General features: G+C 55.8%; 1 protein-coding gene across 1 annotated transcript in view; it reads right to left on the bottom strand.

Annotated features, from left to right (window-relative positions):
* The window catches only part of ITPR3 (inositol 1,4,5-trisphosphate receptor type 3), a 76,622-nt gene that overhangs the window by 25,576 nt on the left and 30,796 nt on the right, over positions 1-20,250 (bottom strand). Inside the window, exons 3-21 of the mRNA XM_050787539.1 lie at positions 16,252-16,373; positions 14,137-14,223; positions 13,338-13,496; positions 13,047-13,145; positions 12,618-12,701; positions 9,525-9,671; positions 9,194-9,289; positions 8,676-8,726; positions 8,350-8,492; positions 6,931-7,030; positions 6,685-6,845; positions 5,892-6,033; positions 4,564-4,725; positions 3,585-3,757; positions 2,926-3,045; positions 2,394-2,576; positions 968-1,219; positions 727-871; positions 222-363 (exon numbers count right to left, since the gene is read on the bottom strand). Coding sequence (XP_050643496.1) covers positions 222-363; positions 727-871; positions 968-1,219; positions 2,394-2,576; positions 2,926-3,045; positions 3,585-3,757; positions 4,564-4,725; positions 5,892-6,033; positions 6,685-6,845; positions 6,931-7,030; positions 8,350-8,492; positions 8,676-8,726; positions 9,194-9,289; positions 9,525-9,671; positions 12,618-12,701; positions 13,047-13,145; positions 13,338-13,496; positions 14,137-14,223; positions 16,252-16,373 — 2,568 coding nt within the window. The remainder of the gene's footprint in view (positions 1-221; positions 364-726; positions 872-967; positions 1,220-2,393; positions 2,577-2,925; positions 3,046-3,584; positions 3,758-4,563; positions 4,726-5,891; positions 6,034-6,684; positions 6,846-6,930; positions 7,031-8,349; positions 8,493-8,675; positions 8,727-9,193; positions 9,290-9,524; positions 9,672-12,617; positions 12,702-13,046; positions 13,146-13,337; positions 13,497-14,136; positions 14,224-16,251; positions 16,374-20,250) is intronic.

Below are 20,250 nucleotides of genomic sequence, written 5' to 3'. Positions count from 1 at the left end.
AAGGCAACTTCCCCAGACCTGGTGTCTCCAGGGAGTCCGGGCAGGGACCCCTCTGGTCCCGCTGAGGTGGGAGAGGCTTGGGCCCAAGATATTCTCTTGAGGCAGAGCCAGGTTGGGTGGGGGGAATGCGGGGCTGGGGAAGGTGTTGATCTGAGGGAACTTCCTGTGCTAGAAGGAGGTTGAGGACCGCCAGGGTGGCCCAAGCCGGGCAAAGGCCTCACCACCGGGGTCCTCATAGGCCTGCAGCATGGCCGGGGGCCCCTGCACACAGTCGATGATGCCCAGCAGTGTGCGAGTGAGCCGCAGCAGCTCGCTGAAGCTGTAGAAGCCGAAGTAGATGAGGTTGTGCGCCAGGCTGACCACCTGCGGAGGGGCGGGGCCGAGGTGAGGTGGGAGGGGCCGGCGCGCGGGGGCGGGGCTTCGTGGAGGGCGGGCCGGGACTGGGGAAACTTCGTGGAGGGCGGGCCGGGACTGGCGAAAGGGGCATCATGAGCGCGGGGTTCCCAGGAGGGACAGCGGAGCAGGGAGAGGCAGCCCTTTCCCAGGCATTGGAACAGCAGCCTGCCTCTTGGAGAATCCCAGCCTTCTATACGGTACCCCTGCACTGGCTGGGGATACAGAAGGAAGTGGGGGGATCCCACAGCCGATTCCTGGGTGCAGACTGAGGCCAGTGTAGGGCCAACCAGAGCCCCACGGACCCCAGCCCCTGGGCACTCCCCCAACCACCTCAAAAGTGAGCTTGTTCTTCTCCTCGTTGGCAAAGGGCACAGCCTCGCTGACCACATTGTTGAGGTAGTCCTCCACGAACTCCATGGTGTTGGCAAACTTGTTCTTCTTGTCATCTCGGGATGCGTTGAGGTTGGAATCATAGCTGAGGGTGGAGGCCATGAGGCATGAAGGTCCCTGAGATGCACCCACCCCAGCCTCTGCCCCTGCCCCGCCCACCCTGCCTCCACGACCCTCTCACTCCTTGATGGTGATGGCTGTGGGGATCTCAGTCCAGAGACGGGCAAACTTGACCGGCGTGACCAGCTCCTGGGGGTCGCGGTCCACATGCACGTGCAGCATCAGGTGGCAGAAGGAGGCGCGCAGGTCAAAGGGCAGCATCTCATCCGCCATGCACAGGAAAATCAGGTCCACACCCAGCTGCTGGGAGATCTCATCGATGGCCAAGTACTGGCGGTCCAAGCACATGCGGGCAAAGAGCTTCAGCTGGTACCTGCAGGACAGGGAGGACGGTGAGGACACGGCAGATGGCAGCCGCAGGGCTGCTGGCACTGGGCACTGGACTTGGTGAGGACTCAGTAAAATGGCAAAGGGATTAGGTTAAAGATGCACCAGCTGCAATTCTGAGTTAGAAAGGTGAATGGAAAACCTGTCTGTGATGACGAGTACTTGCAATTCTCCCCCTCCTGGCTAAGACTCAGCCAGGACAGGTTTTTATGGGAAGAGGGACGTCTGAGAGATGAGGGAAAGGGTGAGAGACAGGGGAGGGCAGTGAGGTGAGAAGAGCCAGCCTTGGCCAGGAAGGGTGAGGGCAAGATGGGAGAGAGAGGACAGGGAGGTGGGTAGGTGGTGAAAGGGGTGTGACCTTGATGGAGGGGATACAAAAATGAGGAACGTAGGAAGCTCTGTGCTGCCCTGGCAATACCAGGCCCTCTGCCTCCTCCTCACAGACATGACTTCCCAGGGGCTCTGGAACCAGACAGCCTGGGTGTGGGCCATGGCTCACTGCTGATGGCTGTGTAACCTCAGGCAAGTTCCTTTACCCCTCCGTGCCACTGTTTCCCCAGCTTTACGACAGGAGTAACTATAGTAGCTACAACAAGGGTTGTCATGTGGCTCAAATGAGGGATCAGGACAAGTGCTTTAAAAGGTGACTGCTACGTGGCAAGCATTTAAGAAGGGCGTCTAAAGAGATTTTTTTTTTTTTTTTTTTTTTTTTTTTTTTTTTTTTGAGATAGTCTTTCTCTGTAACCCAGGCTGGAGTGCAGTAGTGTGATCTTGGCTCACTGCAACTTCCACCTCCCAGGTTCAAGCGATTCCCATGCCTCCGCCTCCCGAGTAGCTGGGACTACAGGTGTGTGCCACCATGGCCAGCTAATTTGGTGAGGTTATTTTAATAATACACGTTTGGAAACAGGTTGGGTTTCTTTGAAGCCTGGTTCCTGTGCTGCGCCACCCAGTGCTATTCGGGGCACAGAGTCCTCTTCACTCAGACTTCCTGGAATGAGGCTGCATGGCAGGGGAGTGACAGCAGGGACGCCTCTTCCGAGGAGGCAGGAGCCCCACCTGAGGCTGTCAGAGCTCATCCTCAGCAGGGATTGGCCAACAGCCTACTGAGAAGGCTCAAAGGCACAGGAAGAGGGAGGGGAGGAGCTGGGGCGGGGCACCTGTAGTAGCTGAGCACATTCTCGTCGTGGGCGTTGCCGGCCCGCGCCTCCTGGGCCAGCTGCCTCACACTCTTCTCATGGTGCTCGTTATTCTTGTCAGTCCACGTGAGCCACACTTCCTCGTCTGAGTACTCGATGCTCAGGTACTCGTGGGATTGGGCCATCTCCTTTACGGGCCGAAGTCTGCAGACCACCAGCAACCTGTCACAGGGAGCCAGGGCCAGGGCGCTACGCCTGGACCCCTCCCTGAGCACACCCGGCCGCACAATGCCAAACACCACAGGGACCCAGACAGACCATATACATCTCAAGGGCAGGGTCCATGGCTCATTCTTTTCTGTGCCCCTTCCCCACTCCCCCACCCTGCCCCACAGTGCCAGGCACACAGCAGGACACATAAGAGGCACAGAGTTCACAGCTGCAGAGAGCAAGGGTGCCAGCTCCAGCCTGAATCCAGACAGGGCCTAAGCTCTAAGACAGCTGGGTGCCAGCAACGTGGAGCCCAAGTGCGGGCAGGGGGCGCAGGGCTCACTCGGTCTGGATGAGAATGTCACTGTTCTTGGGGTCCAGCACACACTTGCAGATGAGCTCCTGGGTGACGGGGATGGCAATGTGGTTGGACACACACAGGTCAGAGAGGTAGTCCAGGAACCTGGGGTGGTGACAGCCAGGGGTGGGGAGAGGGTCTCAGAGGCTGGTCCCTCTAAGGACGGAGCCCACCCTTCCCTTTCTCCTTCCCCAGCTGGCAGCACCGCCACCCTGCGACTAGCTCCCTCTCAAGGCTTAGAGATGGGTGGGATGGACTCCCAGGTCCCCAAGGAGGGAGAGCCCCAGGGCATCATCCTGGAGTCCGGGAAGGCTAGATGGGAGTTCGGGGGGACAGGGTGAGGAGGCGCAAGGGCCAAGGTGATATTCAAAATATTTAACAACTGGTTCAATACAGGTTCTGACTTTGCCACTGGAGGTGGTCTTGGGGGCCTCTAGTGGTACCAGGAGTCATTCCCATTGTTGCTAGAGTGGGCCAAATTTGGGGGGATCCCAGAGAAAGGCTAGGGAGGCTAAGGCCTCAGGGGGGTGGCAGTTACCAACAGGTGCAGGAATAGTTCAGTATTCTCACAACCAGCAGACTTTCTACCCAGGCAAGGGAGGAGGGAGGGGCAGGCGCCGGGCAGGGAGGGGCTTCGGGCCCACCTGGGCTCCCGGTTCTTGCGCACAAGGCTGACGAAGGTCTCCACCTCGGTCTTGGTGATGTGCTTTTCCAGGAGCTTGCGATTGTTGTGCAGCAGGGCGGTGATGGTGTCCTCAGCCAAGATGTCATAGCCAATCTGGGACTGCATCATCCCAAACTGCTTGGCAATGTGCTCCTGGGGGGCAGACAGGCTGGGGGTCACAGAGAGTCACAGGCGGGCCACAGGGCCCAGCTCTGCTCTGGAACACTGCCCCCAGACCCCGAGATAGGGACCCAATACCCTAGAAAGGTGGAGGTCTGCCGGGCGCGGTGGCTCACGCCTGTAATCCCAGCGCTTTGGGAGGCCGAGGCGGGCGGATCACAAGGTCAGGAGATCGAGACCACGGTGAAACCCCGTCTCTACTAAAAATACAAAAAATTAGCCGGGCGCGGTTGTGGGCGCCTGTAGTCCCAGCTACTCGGGAGGCTGAGGCAGGAGAATGGCGTGAACCCGGTAGGCGGAGCTTGCAGTGAGCCGAGATCACGCCACTGCACTCCAGCCTGGGCGACAGAGCGAGACTCCGTCTCAAAAAAAAAAAAAAAAAAAAAAAAAGAAAGGTGGAGGTCCGGGAGAGGAAGCATCACTGGGCAGAAGAGTGACTTAGATTACGTAGTTATTTAGCTCGTGGGCTGTTTCCCACCAGAGCGAAACCTCCACGAGGGCAGGGACCTTGTTTGTGTGGAAGGATTGGCTACATAACTTGTCAGGCCCAGTGCAGAATGAAAGAGCAGGACCCTTGCTCAGCACGGAATCTAACCCAGTGCAAGGCCCTTGTGAGCAGTGGGCCAGGTCCCGTTCCCATGAACTCAGCCCTGCTGTCTGGTGCCCTACCGGACCCCAGACCCCAAAACAGTGCCTGGCACAGCACGTACGCCTGAGGAAATCACTTGCTGAGGAAGGAACACATAGCCAGCGAGTGGGCCAGCGGGGCAGTGGCACACCTGGTTCTTGCGGTAGTCCTCCTGGGAATGCCGCAGCACACGGTAGCACAGACGGAACATGTGCTGATAGGGGGCATTCTTCTGGTCTGACAGCTCCTCCAGCCGCACCAGGGGACCTTCACCCCCCTTCTCACGGAACGGGGCCTTCAGAATGCCAAAGATCTGGGGGAACACGGAGGGTGAGGACTGATTGCCCAACACCTGTCTGCATCCTGAAGTCATCCCAGGAGTCATCCCTGAGCCCCGACTGACTCTGCCCTAAAGCCAGCCCAGACATCGGCTTCGAGCTGATTCTAAGCTGGACCGCAACCCCAGACCAGCCATCCTCAGCCCCAATTCCAGCCCCAGCTCTCTCTACTCCTTGTTGGAATCCCGAAGCTGACCCCAGCCCATCCCTCCCTGATGCAGATTCTAATCCCAGCTCAGATCTGGGGCCTGGGGGAAGAGCAGAGGGTCTCGGCAGCTCAGGGTCTGAGGCTAAGAGAAAAGGCAGGCAGGGCCGCTGTGGCCAGAGCTTAAGAGATGAGACACAGGCCTGCCTTGTCAAAGTAAAATGTTACATAATTACAAAAATGTTTTAAAGGTTGGGGCTGGGTGGAGAGGTGAAAAAATTGTTCTGAAACAGACAGCAAAGTGACAGAGCAACAGAATGGAATGAAAAAACCTTAACTGGATCCTCATTTTAAAAAAAAAAAACAAGCTTTACAAAAACATTCTGGGAACATTAGAGAAATGTGATATGGACTTGGTATTGTTGTGATTTTCTTAGGTGTGAGCATGTACTATGGTTATATAAGGCAATGTCCCTATTGTAATAGGGATGCCTGCTGAAACTTTTGGGTGTAAAATGCTGCCTATTTTGAAATGTGTGGACAGAAAGATGGATGTGTGAATAGAGCTACATAAAGCCAAGGCAGCAAAATGGTGAGGCACCTTGTGTTCCCTGTACTATTCTTCAATACTTTCTCAATATTTGACGATTCTCATAATAAAAAAAATTGTTAAACATTTTTTTGAAGCACAGCTCTGGACCCGACATCCTGAGCTCAAATCCTGTCTGCCGCTTCCTAGCTGTGAACCCTGGGCCAAGCAACTCTGGCCTGTGTTTCAGCTTCCTCACCAGTAAAACAGGGTAAGAATCACGGTGCCTCCTCCAGGCAGTGAGGATCAAATTCGTCAACACATGTGGGGTACTTAGGGAAGTGCCTGGCACATGGTCGTGCCCCATATATACTGGTTTTTGTTAAAGTGGGGGATGAGCCTGCAGTTCAAGGCATCCCTCTCCCGGCACCCGGCCCCTCCGCGTCCCCTCATGAGTACACACGCACCTGTTTGAGGATGTTCTGCTCTCTCATCAGCTTCTGCCGTTCCCGGTTGGGCTTGGTGACCATGATGTCCAGGACATTCTGCCCATTGTTGGGGACATCACTGACAAAGAACACCAGGTCTTCCAGCAGCTGGATGACAAACCTGGGTGAGGGTACCCGGGGATGACGAGTGTGAGATGCCCACCCAGCAGGTGCCTCTTGTGGGGAGCCAGTCCCTCCCAAAACATGGTTTTCCTGAGTTCACTCAGCAGCCCCCAAAGCACAAAACCCATCCTCAGCCTACGACTCCTCTCCCCGGCTTTCCCCTGAAATACTCTCCAAACACGCCCAGCCCCACCCACCCTGGATTTCAAAGTGGCCCCAAGACACAGAATCTCAGAATATCCCAAGCTGGAAAGGAAGTGCAGGGCACGAGGCGAGGAGTCTGGTGTGAAGGGGGCTGCATTTGCATCCTGACTCTGCCACTTACTAACTGTGTGACCCTGGGCAAGTCTCGTAACCTCTCTGAGCCTCAGCCCCGTCATCAGTAAAGCAGGGCTAAGTGGCCTTGAGACCAGGCTCAACACAGTAACCAGCTCCATCATAGGGTTAGTTCTGGGAGTACTTGAGCTGTGAGGCACCCAACTCCTGCACCCAACTCCAGGGTCCCAGGCTCAGCCAGGGCCCCACAGGGGCCAGTCCCCCACTCTCTCCCCAGTTTGCCTGACTTCTGCTTCATGACTCCTTTCTTCATGAAATGCAGGCCCTGGGAGGGCAAGATCACTCAGAAAACCTCTGTGCCACTGCAGCCCACCTGCGGTCATTCTGGCTGATGAAGCCCTCATTGAGTTTCTCCACGGCGCTGGCCAGCATGGAGCTGGCATCATTGGCAAAGTCCAGGTCTCGGATCTCGGACACAGGCACCGACACGATGGCAAAGGCCTCCTTGTCTTCCTTAGTGGGGCAGGTACCCAGCTGCAGGGACAGGGGTCAGCAGGGCACCTGGGAACAAGCTCCGGCCCTGGCCCCAGCCCCCCCCCCCACCCCTAAGGACCCGCACCATAAGCCGGATGGGCCGTTCCTCCTCGATGTCAATGGGCACATTGGTGCTCTGGATCCACGTGTTGGTGCAGAGGTGCCGCAGCCGGACGTACGAGTTCCTGCAGGCGGGTGGGAGGGCAGGGACTCGGGGAGTGCACCACGGAGTGTGTCCTGCTGCCTGCCGGCCTACCTCCCCAACACTGCCACGGCTTCCACCCTACTCCACACCCTCAACAGCTGTGGGACAGGGGCCACTGGTGCCCCTCCAGATGAGGAAGCTGAAGTCAGAGAAGAACAGCCAGAGCTAGCCCTGCACCCAGGCTCCGTCCTGACCACTGCACTAACACGGGCAGCCTTGTCCACGCTTCCAAAACCAAAACTTGTTTGTACACTTGGGACCAAAATTCATGTGGACAAATGAGGCTATTTAACTATTTATCCCATTGAATTTCAAGATGCACACATTTCATAGAACACATGCATTACACAGAAATACTCAATGTCTATGATTACAAAATACAAGTTTACCTTTCTAAAATGAAAAACAATCTGAATACCAAATCCATCTGCCTCCGAGAGTTTCAGGGAAGGGACTGTGGGCCTATGTTGTGACTCAATTAACTCTCCTCTTAGCCCTGTTAATAGGGAACCTTGGCCGGGCGCGGTGGCTCAAGCCTGTAATCCCAGCACTTTGGGAGGCCGAGACGGGTGGATCACGAGGTCAGGAGATCGAGACCATCCTGGCTGACACGGTGAAACCCCGTCTCTACTAAAAAATACAAAAAACTAGCCGGGCGAGGTGGCGGGCGCCTGTAGTCCCAGCTACTTGGGAGGCTGAGGCAGGAGAATGGCGTGAACCCGGGAGGCGGAGCTTGCAGTGAGCTGAGATCCGGCCACTGCACTCCAGCCTGGGTGGCAGAGCGAGACTCCGTCTCAAAAAAAAAAAAAAAAAAAAAAAAAAAAAAAAAAAAAATAGGGAACCTTGATGTTCCCACTAAAATGACGGAGGCAGAGTGAGTAGCAGCCTGAGGTCATACAGCTTAGGACACACCAAAGCCTGGATTGACACTTGAGAAGTTTCTTGATGTTCTGTCCTAGAATCTCAGAGTTGGCGGGACCTCAAAGGCCAGAGAGTCTGGCCTCCCCATCCAGTGTTTGGGTTCCCCGTGCTGCTGTGTCCTAGACAAACTGCCATGTAGCCTGTGCTTGAGCACCCAGACCAACTGGGGCAGGCGCTGGGCACGCGGCAGCCATGCAATGGTGGTCAGCCGCCCATAGACCTCAGAGCTGGATCCCCTGAGGGATGGGACCTGCAGAGAACCCAGAGGCCAAAGGACCTCAGGAGGGAGGAGGAGTGAGGAATCCAGAGAGTCCCAGAGACAGGAGGGCCCAGCCTGGGCACCACCAGCCAACCCCCAGGCACATGGCGCATACCCACCGGGGCACGAAAGAGTCGGTTTTCTGCAAGGTGGTGGGGTCCAGCTCAAAGAGAGAGGCAATGTCGTTACCATGAGGCACAGCCACCAGGCGGTACTTGATCTTCTCCCCAGCATTCCTGCGGCCTGCACGGCCCTGGGCCCCCTGGGTGAGGACCCCAAGTCAGGTAGAAAGCCCTACCTCCTCTCAAGCCCCCGAAGCACCTGGGATCCCATCTGAGGGGCCATCTCCCTCCAGCCCACCTCCCAGGGTTTCACAGCCTCCCCTGCCCCCTCCTACCCCCAGGGCAGGCCCATGGCCTCACTGGAGACCTGCTTTGCTCCTCACCATTCCTGTTGCCTTGGGATCTGAGGCATCACCTTTGTAACTGGGGTTCTCCTGGACAGAGATACAAGATGCAGGGGAGCTACTGGACACCAAACTATACCCACTGGACCCCACTGCAAAACATAGTCACCTACATAGGACCCTGGGTTTGGGCAGGCAGCCTCCACCCCCCCAGGGGTGCCCATATCATTCCAGGGGAGCCCTTCATGGCCCCTCTCCATAGAACCACAAATGAACACACATACACACCAATGCCCCAACACACACAAATGTGTGCATTATAGACACATGGGAAATTTTGCTCACTCTGTATCCCCAGTGCCTAGAATAGTGCCTGGCACATAGTAGGAACACAGTGGTATTTATTAGGCTTCTTTACAGTCATGCCTTTATTTGGTAATATCGGATAAATGCATGAGTGCAAAGAAGTCAGGGTCCACAGGCACATGTGCCACATATTCAGACACGTGTACATGCGCACAACATGAGCCCCAGGATGCCCTCTGCCTCCCGCTCACCTCAGCAGCCAGGTAGTTGCCCGTGGCCAGGTGCTTGAAGCGGTACAGGCCATTCCAGTGCCCAGCTCCTCCACGGCAGGGGTCGTGGTGGACCACCTGGGGGCACGCAGGTGTGAGGCAGGAAGGAGAGACTGGCCAGGCATGGGGAGTCAGACCCCGGGGAGGCCTGGAGATCTCTGGGTAGGTGGGTTCTGGACCCTCCCTGCCTTTTGACTCTGGAGGCGCTCAGAGGGAGGTAGGGGTCAATATCCCACCCTCCAGGATGGTGGGGAAGAGGGAGAGGTGGCATCCAGGGCTAAGTCCGGGGTGCCAGAAGCAGGGCTCTTCTGACCTCCACCTCCCAGAGAGCATTGGAGCTGGTGGCCGAGGTGGCCGACTGGCGCAGTGTGGTTCTCAGGAACACCTGCAGCTTGCCCTTGTACTCGTCACAGGTCAGGAACTTCTCCTGCTCCGCATGGAACAACCGCACTACGTCTCCCTGCAGGCAGCAGGGTGTGGCTCAGGATGGCTGCGGCCCCTCCAGGCTCAAGGACCCACCCAAGACCCAGCCCCACTTGCCTCAGACAGGGGTGGCTGCTGGCAGGGCCCCTCTTCCAGAGCTGGCACACAGAGAGGGGGCTGCAAGCTGAGCCCCCCTAGAGAACAGCCAGAGCCCAGGCACTCTGCCCTCAGCCCACATCCCAGACCCCAAATCCAGAGCTCTCCCAGGCCTTCCCATGTTCAAACCCACCCTGGACCGCCTCCCTCCCTATCTGTGCCTCTAGACACCCTGCCTAACCTCTAACGGCCCATCTCCAGTCACCCCCTCAGTCTTCCCAGGGCCATGACTGCCCCTCTCTCAGGGTCCCTTCTGCCTAAATATTGGTAGGTTGTGCCCATTTCTTTTGCTCCCCTGTTGGATAGGGGCAGCATGGAGGGCATGTCCATGGCTTTGGACACAGATACTACGTTTGGATCCTGTCTCTGCTTTTTTTTTTTTTTTTTCAGAGACAGTCTCACTCTGTCACCCAGGCTGGAGTACATGGCACGATCTCAGCTCATGGCAACCTTTGCCTCCTGGGTTCAAGCGATTCTCATGCCTCAGCCTCCTGTATAGCTGGGACCACAGGTGCATGCCACCACGCCCGGCTAATTATTTTATTTTTAGTAGAGACGGAGTTTCACCATGTTGCCCAGGCTGGTCTCGAACTCCTGAGCTCAGGCAATTCACCCGCCTCAGCCTCCCAAAGTGCTAGGATTACAGGCGTGAGCCACTGTGCCCAGCCTGTCTCTGCTCTTAAAAGTTGTGTGACCTCAGATAAGTTCCTTAACATGTCTGAGCCTCAGTTGCCTCTTCTGTAAAATGGGAATACTATGACCTCCTTGCAGAAATTGTGAGGATTATAATATGCATGATGAAGTCACACTGCACACTTACCGCGTGCCAGCCACTGTGCAAGCACTTGTAAGCTTTCTCACCCAATCCTCACACCAACTCTCTGGGTAAATACATCATTAGCCCCATTTTATGGGTGGAGAAACTCAGGCATAGAGAAGGTAAGTATCCTGCCGAGGGTCATGCAGCTAATGGCAAATGGGACATGAATCTGTGGCCCAGTTCCAGGGCCTACACCTTCATCATTCCATCACCTTCCTCCTGCTGAGACCCTGCCGCCCAGCCGGCACACAATGCATGGCTGCCACTCTTGCTATCATCACTAAAGGCATTTTCTGTCTTCCCTCCACTGAACACACACTAGACACAAAGCATTCTGTGAATACCTGCAGAGTGAATGCAGCAGTGAATGCAAGAATGCATGAATGAATGACGATACCCAGATTGGTCAGTTACTATGGCAGAACCTAGTGACTTCTGTGCCCCAGAAGCGCAGGGCAGGGGCAAAAAAGCAGTGGACTTAGCACCAGAAAGCCTTGCTTCTGAGCTGCCTTGGAACCATGGAGCCATGGCGGATTCCCCAGAAATAATCCTATGTAGACCACAGAGTGAGGCCCAAGTGATGCTTCATTTTATTTGTTTGTTTGTTTGCTTGTTTGTTTTTTTGAGATGGAGGCTCGCTCTGTCGCCCAGGCTGGAGCGCAGTGTGGTGCAATCCTGGCTCACTGCAACCTCCACCTCTCAGGCTCAAGTGATTCTCCTGCCTCAGCCTCCTGAGTACCTGGGATTACAGGTGCCCACCGCAACGCCTGGCTAATTTTTGTATTTTTAGTAGAGAAGGGCTTTCTCCATGTTGGCCAGACTAGTCTTGAGCTCCTGATCTCAAGTGATCCACCCACCTCGGCCTCCCAAAGTGCTGGGATTACAGGCGTGAGCCACCCCGCCCGGCCAAGATGCTTCATTTCCTAAGTGCTGCACAGATTCGGGGCTGGAACTTTAGGGAAGGCTTCCAGGAGGGGTAGTGCATGGCTGGACCTTGATTAATGTGTGGACGATGCGCAGACTTAAGGGAGGGAGGGAGGGAGAAGGCATTGGCGCAGGGCATGGGTGGACGGGAAGCAGCCCAGGAGGTAAGAAGGATGAGGAGGGTGGGGGACTGAGGCAGCCTGAGCACGGCAGGGGAGTCTAACAGAGCGGCTCAGCGAGGGGAGGAGGGCAAAGGGAGCCACTGCAGGCTTCTGAGCAGGGAGGTGCATGAACACGCAGCCTCCTTAGGTGGCTGCTCTCGGGCCTGTCACCTGCCCCTCTGACAGGTTTCACAGCTGGATGTTCCTGCCTGCTCCCCTAGCTGGACAGCCTCACACTCTACAAATCTGCCCTCCCTGCCCTCCCTCTGCACCCCGTCTGCTGGTTCCATCCCCTGCAGCCCCACCCAAGAGACATCTGAACTCTCCTCTCGCCCACATCTGGTGTTCAGGTTTTCTCGAGTGGTCTCTCCGGTGGCCCCAGACAGCTCCCTCTGCCCTCAGTCCTGGATCCTCCCGAAGTCTTCCCTGCAGTATTTCCCAGGCCCCCCTTCTCTCCCAGAGCTCACATCAGCATGTTTGGGACCAGGAAGGAGACAGGCGGTGACCCCTAACTCAGCAGACAGGGCAGCCTCACTCCCTCGCCGATGAGAGCACAGGGCAAGGAGCAGGGGGCCTGGCATGGATCCAGGCAGCAAGAGTCGGGGAGAGGATGGTGCTCAAAGGCTCTGGGTCGGGGGGATGGAGACCCCCAGTCCACTGACACCCCCTTAAACAAGAGAGAAAACAGACTGGGCAGGACCCAGGGAGGATGGAGAAGGGGACTGTGGCCAGAGACGAGAGAAGTGGCAGTCCTGGTAGGGCCATGTGGGTGGGGCCCTATGGAAGTGGAGGGAGGCTGGGGGGTGCAAAGCTGGGGAGAGGGTAAGGGCCTGAGGCCTGGCGAGTGGAGAAGGCAGGAAGAGGACCCTGGTGGGGAGGGCTGGGTGGCCAGCTGGGCAAGGCAGGGGTTCCCAGTCCTTACTCCTTTCAACACCTCCTCCAGATGGTCCCGGAACTGCATAAACAGGTTGATCTTCCAGCTGGTGTTGCAGTTCACAGAGTTGACCTGCGGAAGGGTGACGAGACCTGTGTTGCTAGGCAGATCCCAGCCACTGAGGGCCCAGAGCAGGGCTGAAAGGAAGAAGCAGCCCAGCCACCGTTATAGCACAAGGACAGGGTGTCTTCTTCCAGGCAGGGTCCCCAGACTCCAGCCCGGCTACCTTGGGGCCACCAGCCTGTGGGGTGGAGAATGAGGGCAGCGTTGGGAAACGCATGCAGGAGCCATGAGGCCCAGCTTGTCCAGCGGGCCAGATGGGGCTGGAGGCAGAGACTATGGCGGTGAGCGGGGTGTCTTCACCACCAGGGGTGCGTGGACGTCCCTGCACTGCCTGGCTGACCCCCGACCCCTCACCTCCTTGCAGCCGGCATTATCGCTGAGTTCGTAATTGCTGGCATGCAGAGGCTGCCCGGCGTTGACAGGATTCAGGATCACCTTGTCCCCCACGACCACCTGAGCAGACAGGCAGGACAGGTTAGGTGGGAAGGGCAGGGCCCTCCTGTCGCCACACCTCCAGGCCTCCCTCGGGTCTCAGTCTGCCCTTCTAAGAAATGCGCATGACCTTATCCAGTCCCCACACCGCAGACCCTACAGAAACCCCTCTGGAGTTCCACCAGGCCCCTCCAAGCCCGGCCCTGCCCTCACATTGTCCCCATTGCTCCGCAGCTTCCAGAAGGGCTGGATGAAGAGCCAGGAACCCTCGTTGCCTGTGGCATCCAGGGTCACCCGCATGGCGTTCTTCTCCAGCAAGGCCGGAAGCCGCTTGTTCACCGTCAGGTACTTGTTGCTCTTCATGTGCAGGAGCTGGGGGTCAGGTGGGTGCGGAAAGGTCACCGGGCCCCAGGGGGCGGCCATCAGGGAGGGGATATGGGGGGATGCCCTAGACCCTTGGTCACACCCTGGCTGCACACACAGTATCAGACACCTGTCACAAACACACAGGCCGACACCCACAGCCACAATCACACACAAACATGCACACAACAGGCATACCCCCATGGACACCCTGGTGATCACAAGAAAGAAGCTGTTCTAAATACTTTACATAGATTAGCTCAAGTAACCTACAATGATCCAAGAGGGAAGCACTATTACTGCCTGATTTCACAGATGGGGAAAACAAGGCACCAGGGAAAGTTAAGTAACTTGCCCAAGTTACACCATTAGGAGTAGCAGAGGCAAGATTTGAATCCAGACAACTTGGCTCCAGACTCCATGCTGGTGGTCACCATGCCATAAACACACCCATGGCACCGCTACTGAGGCCACACAGCAACAGACACACACAAAGTCAGACGAACAGCCACACAGGCCCCAGGGCCACTCATTCACCCAGGGACACACATGCACAGAGGGCAATGCCTGCTGGCAGCCCTCACCTGGCACCAGCCCAGCCTGTTAGGCAGGGAGAGGGACAGGTGGGAGAGAGGTGGGCCAGCCTCACCTGGATCACACTTCCATACTTCACGACATCCCCGTGCACCTTCTTGTTCTCCGTGTCGTTTTGCTTCTGCTCCATTTGGGCCGCATGCTGGGCAGACACACACAGAAGTGAAGAGTGGGCTCAGAAGCTGCTCCTAGAGGGAGACATGCCCCAGCCCCACACATGCATGCACACATGCACACACACACACACACACACACACACACAGAGTCACCTTGGACTCCAGGACCCTTTGGACCCCTGCCCCAGCTCTTAGTGCTGCACTCCGAGTGCAGAAGCCAGCCTGAGGTCTCACAGCACACACAGCCCAGGGAGCCAAATCCCTACACCTCCCCAGCCACCTCCCCTGGAGAGGGCATGCCAGCAGCACCTTGAGCATCCCCAACAATCCTCTTACACACCCAGGAACCTAAAGCTGTGTCTCACCACCTACCCTCATCTCACCAGACTCCCGAAGCCCCAGACACGGGACCCCTGTCCCAGTCCAAACCCTGGCAGGGGCTGCTTGGTACCATTTCCTGGCTCCCACCACCACCCCCACTCCTCCGCAACCTTCTCTCCCAAAACTGTATGCATTCAGCCCACTGCCTCCAGGCAGCCCTCCCTGACTGGTCACATCCCACTCTGATGGATCCAATGCTGGTGGCCTTGAGGATTTGGTCTACATCCCATTAGAGACAGCTTTTTAGGCTCTTCTGTCCCCTGTTAGACTGGAAGCTGCCTAAGGATAGCTGCCCTGTCTCCTCCACCAGATTAGGGGTTCCTGGAGGGCAGGAGCCCTGTCCCCTCCATCAGACTGGCACTCTCTGAGAGCAGTGGTCTCTGCCCTTTCCTCCTCCTCAGTCCTTTACTGAGACCACGGCGAAGGTGGCAGCTGGAGAGCCTTGCCATGGACCATGTGACTTTCCACAAAGCAACAGCATGTAGCTGTGTGACTGCTTTCGGTTCTGATTATGTGGCTCTGCATAGGTGAATGCCCTCCTGCCAGGCCAGATCCCCAGCTCAGCCTCTACCTGCCGGCAGCGGGAAGGAAGCCTGTGGCAGCCCCCAACCCAGGAAGAGAGCAGGGGTATTAACACCAGAGCTCAGGCAGTCCACCTGCAGCTCCCTCTCTCCAGCCCAGTTCACAGCTATAGGGCATAGCCCAATGTCCCCATTCTAGACCCACCTCCTCTGGGCATGGGGCTTAGGGGAAGGGGACAGAGGGAAGCAAGGTTTGTATGACAAGGGGTGGGGCAACAGGGCCCAGGGCCCAGGCTGCAAAGTTCCTGACCACAGCCCAAGCCTCCCACTCTCTTTGTGGTTTGGGGAATGGGGCTGGGACCCGGAGATCTGCCTAGGATGTGAACTGAGCCACTACCTACAAGGGGCTCATAAGCAACCACCACATCCCAGTATCATGGCATGATCCACGTGTCTGAGGAAGCCAGGGTGAGTCAGAGACCTGGGGGCCATCTAGGCTGTACTGCAGACTCACAGGATGACCATGGACAGACCAGTCCCATCTAAGGGCCCCAGGCTCCAACTCTATAAAACAAGGGGAGAGATTAAGACTAGATCCAGGGCTCCCAAATTGGGTTCCCCAGAGCCACTGTCTCCACAAGCCACTGGGAACTCCATGGACAGCTGTACAGGTTGTTCACTGGTCTGTAGTGTCGGCATTCCACTCTCTGAGCCACGCAACCTGGCATAGGGCTGTGCCAGCCTGGAAGAAGGGACACTTTCTTCCCACTGACACAACAGAGTTATAGAGACTGGTGAGTCACTGGGAAGGGACCCTGCTCCCCCTACATCCACTCCTTCACAGCAATTCACACCAATCTCTTGCATACTGGAATTTATTTTTTTATTTTTATTGTTTATTAATTTTTTGTAGAGATAGGGTCTTGCTATGTTGTCCGAGCTGCTCTCAAACTCCTGGCCTCAAGCAATCCTCCTGCCTCGGCCTCCCAAAGTGCTGGAATTACAGGTGTGAACCGTCACACCTATGCAAGTTTTAGAAACCACTCAGCTCAGCCACAGAGCCCCTACTGGCTCCGACAAGCAGCGCCGCTGTTTGTGTACCCAGGCTCCTGGTACATGTGCACAGATGCATGCCTGCACACACACACATACCTGCAGCTTCTGCAGCAACACCACATCAGCGATCTTCTCCTTGTCCTGCTTGGTCTGCTTGGCCTTCCAGTACTGCTTCTGGGCCGAGTAGCGGTTCATGGGGCACACCTTGAAGAGGCAGTCTGTGGTGGGGAAGGTGGGGGGTGAGGGGAATGGTTCATCTGGGGCTCAGGGCCCTCCTGGAGAAAACCCCAGCCTGCAGCTCTGCTCTCCCAACCTTTCCCCATTCCCGTTCCCCGCTGCAGGCAGACAGGAAGCAGGTGGAAGAACCTCATAAAATTTGGAGCATCCCGGAATACACTGAGTAGAATGGGGAGGCTCACAGGCGGGTTTGAGAGCAGTGCATCTCACTTGGTGGGGTGCCCTCTTCCCCTGGGAGATGTACCAGAGGCTGCTGGGGCCTCACCCTTATGCCATGTCTCTGCCCAGCTTCTGTGAGTATTGGCAGCTAACAGCTCACATCTGCATCCTCCTTTAGCTAATTGCCTTGGCCGATGGAAACCATCTTGCACACAGATGCCTGGGAAATGGCATACCCCTCTCCCCAGGGGCAGCCCCTATCCAGTAACTGACACAGGCACAGAACAGCCCAGCCTCTGGAGGGGACAGTCTGAGGAGCAGCTCACAGTCCCGAGCTCCCCGTGGGGTCAGGCTGAGGCGCATCTCCGCCTGAAACCACACCCTTGCTCAGCTTCTTCCCTTGCCTATACAGAGAGGAAGAGGCTCCCTCACTGTGTTCTCCTGAGAACTTCCTCAATAATTCACCCATCTTAGGCTCCGCTTCTAGGAATCTGACCTAAGACAAGGCAAATCCAAATTCCAGAAACACGTTCTCTAGTACAATTTTTATTTTGGCAAGTAGATAAAACAACTGTTATTCCCATAAGCCTAAGCTTCAGGAAGGGTGTCCAATTTTTCTGCTTATCCAAAGGAGGTAGGAGTTGGAAAAGCCTGTTCGAAAGCTTGGTAGGAGGGGAGGGAGGATTCTGGGTGCTGATGAGGGGCTGGTGTGGGTGACTGGGCCTGCGTGACAATAGCCTGGGCTGCCCTGGGAAGCAGTGAGCTCCCCATCACAGGAGGGATCCACAGCCTGGGCACGGAGCAGGACTCAGTGGCCCTGAGACCCCTCTCATGCTGCAGCTGTGTGAGTCCCTGATTGCACAATGCTCCAACAGTGTGGAACAGAAGGGAGATGGTTATGCTGGGGGACTAGAGAGGAGAGAGCCACTGGAGGGTCCCAGAAACAAAACCCCTTCTTCAGGTCCTTTCCTGTTTCCTCTAAGAAAGCTGTGTCTTTTCTCTGGTCAAAGCTGGTCATCCAGTCCCAGGGATCAAAGAAAAACTGGATTTTCCGTCCAGTTCATAAGGAGGCAAAAGTCCCATGGGACCATTGAGAGTAGAAACCAAGTGAACCAAAGATGAAGGAAGACAGAACTTCCTGGAAAGGAAACGGAAAAATGGCAATTCCACAAGCAGATGGAGCCACCAAGGGCTGCCCCGCCTAGCCCCGCTCAGCACTGCCAGCATGAGTGGACATCACTTCCAAAAGAGCACCCAGTTTGTTGGAGAGAGTGTGTCTTTTTTTTTTTTTTTTTTTTGAGACACAGTCTCACTCTGTACCCCAGCCTGGAGTGCAGTGATGTGATCTCGGCTCACTGCAACCTCCATCTCCCAGACTCAAGCACTTCTCCTGTCTCAGCCTCCCAAGTAGCTGGGATTATAGGCATGCACCACCATGCCTGGCTAATTTTTCTATTTTTAGTAGAGATGGGGTTTCGCCATATTGCCCAAGCTGGTCTCGAACTCCTGGCTTCAAGTGATCCACCCACTTTGGCCTACCAAAGTGCTGGTATTATAGGTGTGAGACACCTAGCCTGGCTAAGAGTACGTCTTTATGGGTTCGGGTCAACCCTCAAGAGGCAGCTGGGGTCCTCCTGCTTCTTCTGGCTGGGTTGGCACTCCCTAGGCTTCCCCACGTCATTTTGTGGATCTCACTGCCTTGTTAGAGGTAGGCAGTTCCCAACAGAGTGGTGGGGAATGGGGCACACCAAGGAATGTTCCAGAAATTCACTGGGTAGGGAGTGATTTGGGCTGTACCACCAATTGTCACAGTAGCACTTAGTGAGCAGAACAGGGATGCTGGATGCCTGCACCACAGAGATTATCCTGGGTGATGCCTGATGGCAAATGTCCTGCCCACACGCATAGGCGGGCATCTATGAGCAGTGTTCTGGGCCTAGAGCTATACACAGGGGCACGAATTTTTTTTGCATGGATTTAGCAAACACTGAATTTTCCAGGAATGCAACTCCAATATAAACTGAGGGAAAGCTGCCCTTTGTGTTATTCAAATTTTCCCAGGAGTTTTCTGCTATTTCAGAAAATACATCACTCATGGCCACACCAAATGGGTGCATGTGTGGCTGCCACACTCATGATTTAAAGGCAAGTGGGCTGGGCACAGTGGCTCATGCCTGTAATTCCAGCACTATGGGAAGCCGAGGCAGGAGGATCACTTGAGGCCAGGAGTTCAAGACTGGCCTGGGCAACATGGCAAAATCCTGTCTGTACAAAAAAAAATTTTTTTAATAAAAAATTATCAACGGGCAGCAAGTGGTGGGAAAAAATAAAAATAATTTAAAAAAAACAAAAAATTAGCCAGGCATGATGGTGTGCATCTGTAATCCCAGCTGCTCAAGAGGTTGAGGCAGGAGGATCGCTTGAGCCAAGAGTTCAAGACGCAGCATTGGCAACATAGCGAGACATTGTCTCTACTAAAATTCAAAAAAATTAGCTGGGCGTGGTGGTACCTGCCTGCAGTCCCAGCTACTTGGGGGACTGAGACAGGAGAATCACTTGAGCCTGGGAAGTCAAGGCTGCAGTGAGCCCTGATCATGCCACTGCACTCCAGCCTGGGCGACAGAGCAAGACTCCATCCCCAAAAATAAAAAATTAAAATATGGATATGGATAGATTGTATTATTTATGAATTCCACTGTATGTTTTTTGCTACCCTCACCAGACTCAGGGGTGGGCAGGCTAGCAGGGATTGGTACAGCTCATCACTGTTTCCCCAGCCCCTAACCTGGGCCTCAGCAAGCATCTGCCGGATGCATACATCAACCCAGAAATGACTTCCTCCTGTATAAAGCGGTAGGGTTTGATTTAACCTTGGAGGGAGGAAGAGGTTATGAGGCACACAACTGGAGGAAAGGGCAGGAGATGGGAGAGGATATGGTGCATCTGGGAACAGGACACAGGTCCCTCCTGGCAGGGGCAGGGAGCTCATGCAGGAAACGGGCCAGGCAAGGGAGGTGCTGAGCTGAGACCAGAGGGGCTAAGAGGTGCAGGGCCCTGTGTCTGAGCCCACAGGTCCCGGGGATTGTCAGCCACTTGGTCTCCACATGGCCCACCAGCCCCTTCGGCCCCTAGTCCAGACAGGAGAAAAGGCGGAAAGGGACAGGTACAGCCCCTAGAGCAGGGGTCTCAAGCTTTTCCGACCTCGACTCACCCAAGAAATAAAACTTAGATCATCACTGCTTAAAACAGCATGGGGACTCCCTGCCCCTGGTCTTGGTACCAGGCCCCAGGTCCGACAGGGCTGAGAACCATGGTGACCATCTATGGTGATAGAAAGCAACTAAAACAACGGAATTTTTTAAATGTGTGTTATGCTAAGACTTAAAGAATCGACAAGATGGTGAAGAATTACCCAACCAAAAGAGAAGACAGAAAGGAAAACAAAGGCCGGGCGCGGTGGCTCAAGCCTGTAATCCCAGCACTTTGGGAGGCCGAGACGGGCGGATCACGAGGTCAGGAGATCGAGACCATCCTGGCTAACACGGTGAAACCCCGTCTCTACTAAAAAATACAAAAAACTAGCCGGGCGCGGTGGCGGGCGCCTGTAGTCCCAGCTACTCGGGAGGCTGAGGCAGGAGAATGGCGTGAACCCGGGAGGCGGAGCTTGCAGTGAGCTGAGATCCGGCCACTGCACTCCAG

The sequence above is a fragment of the Macaca thibetana genome, chromosome 4 (genome assembly GCF_024542745.1).
Source record: "Macaca thibetana thibetana isolate TM-01 chromosome 4, ASM2454274v1, whole genome shotgun sequence".
Classification (NCBI taxonomy): domain Eukaryota; kingdom Metazoa; phylum Chordata; class Mammalia; order Primates; family Cercopithecidae; genus Macaca; species Macaca thibetana.
Note: the sequence above shows the minus strand (reverse complement) of the source record. Positions and strands in the feature narration are given on the sequence as shown.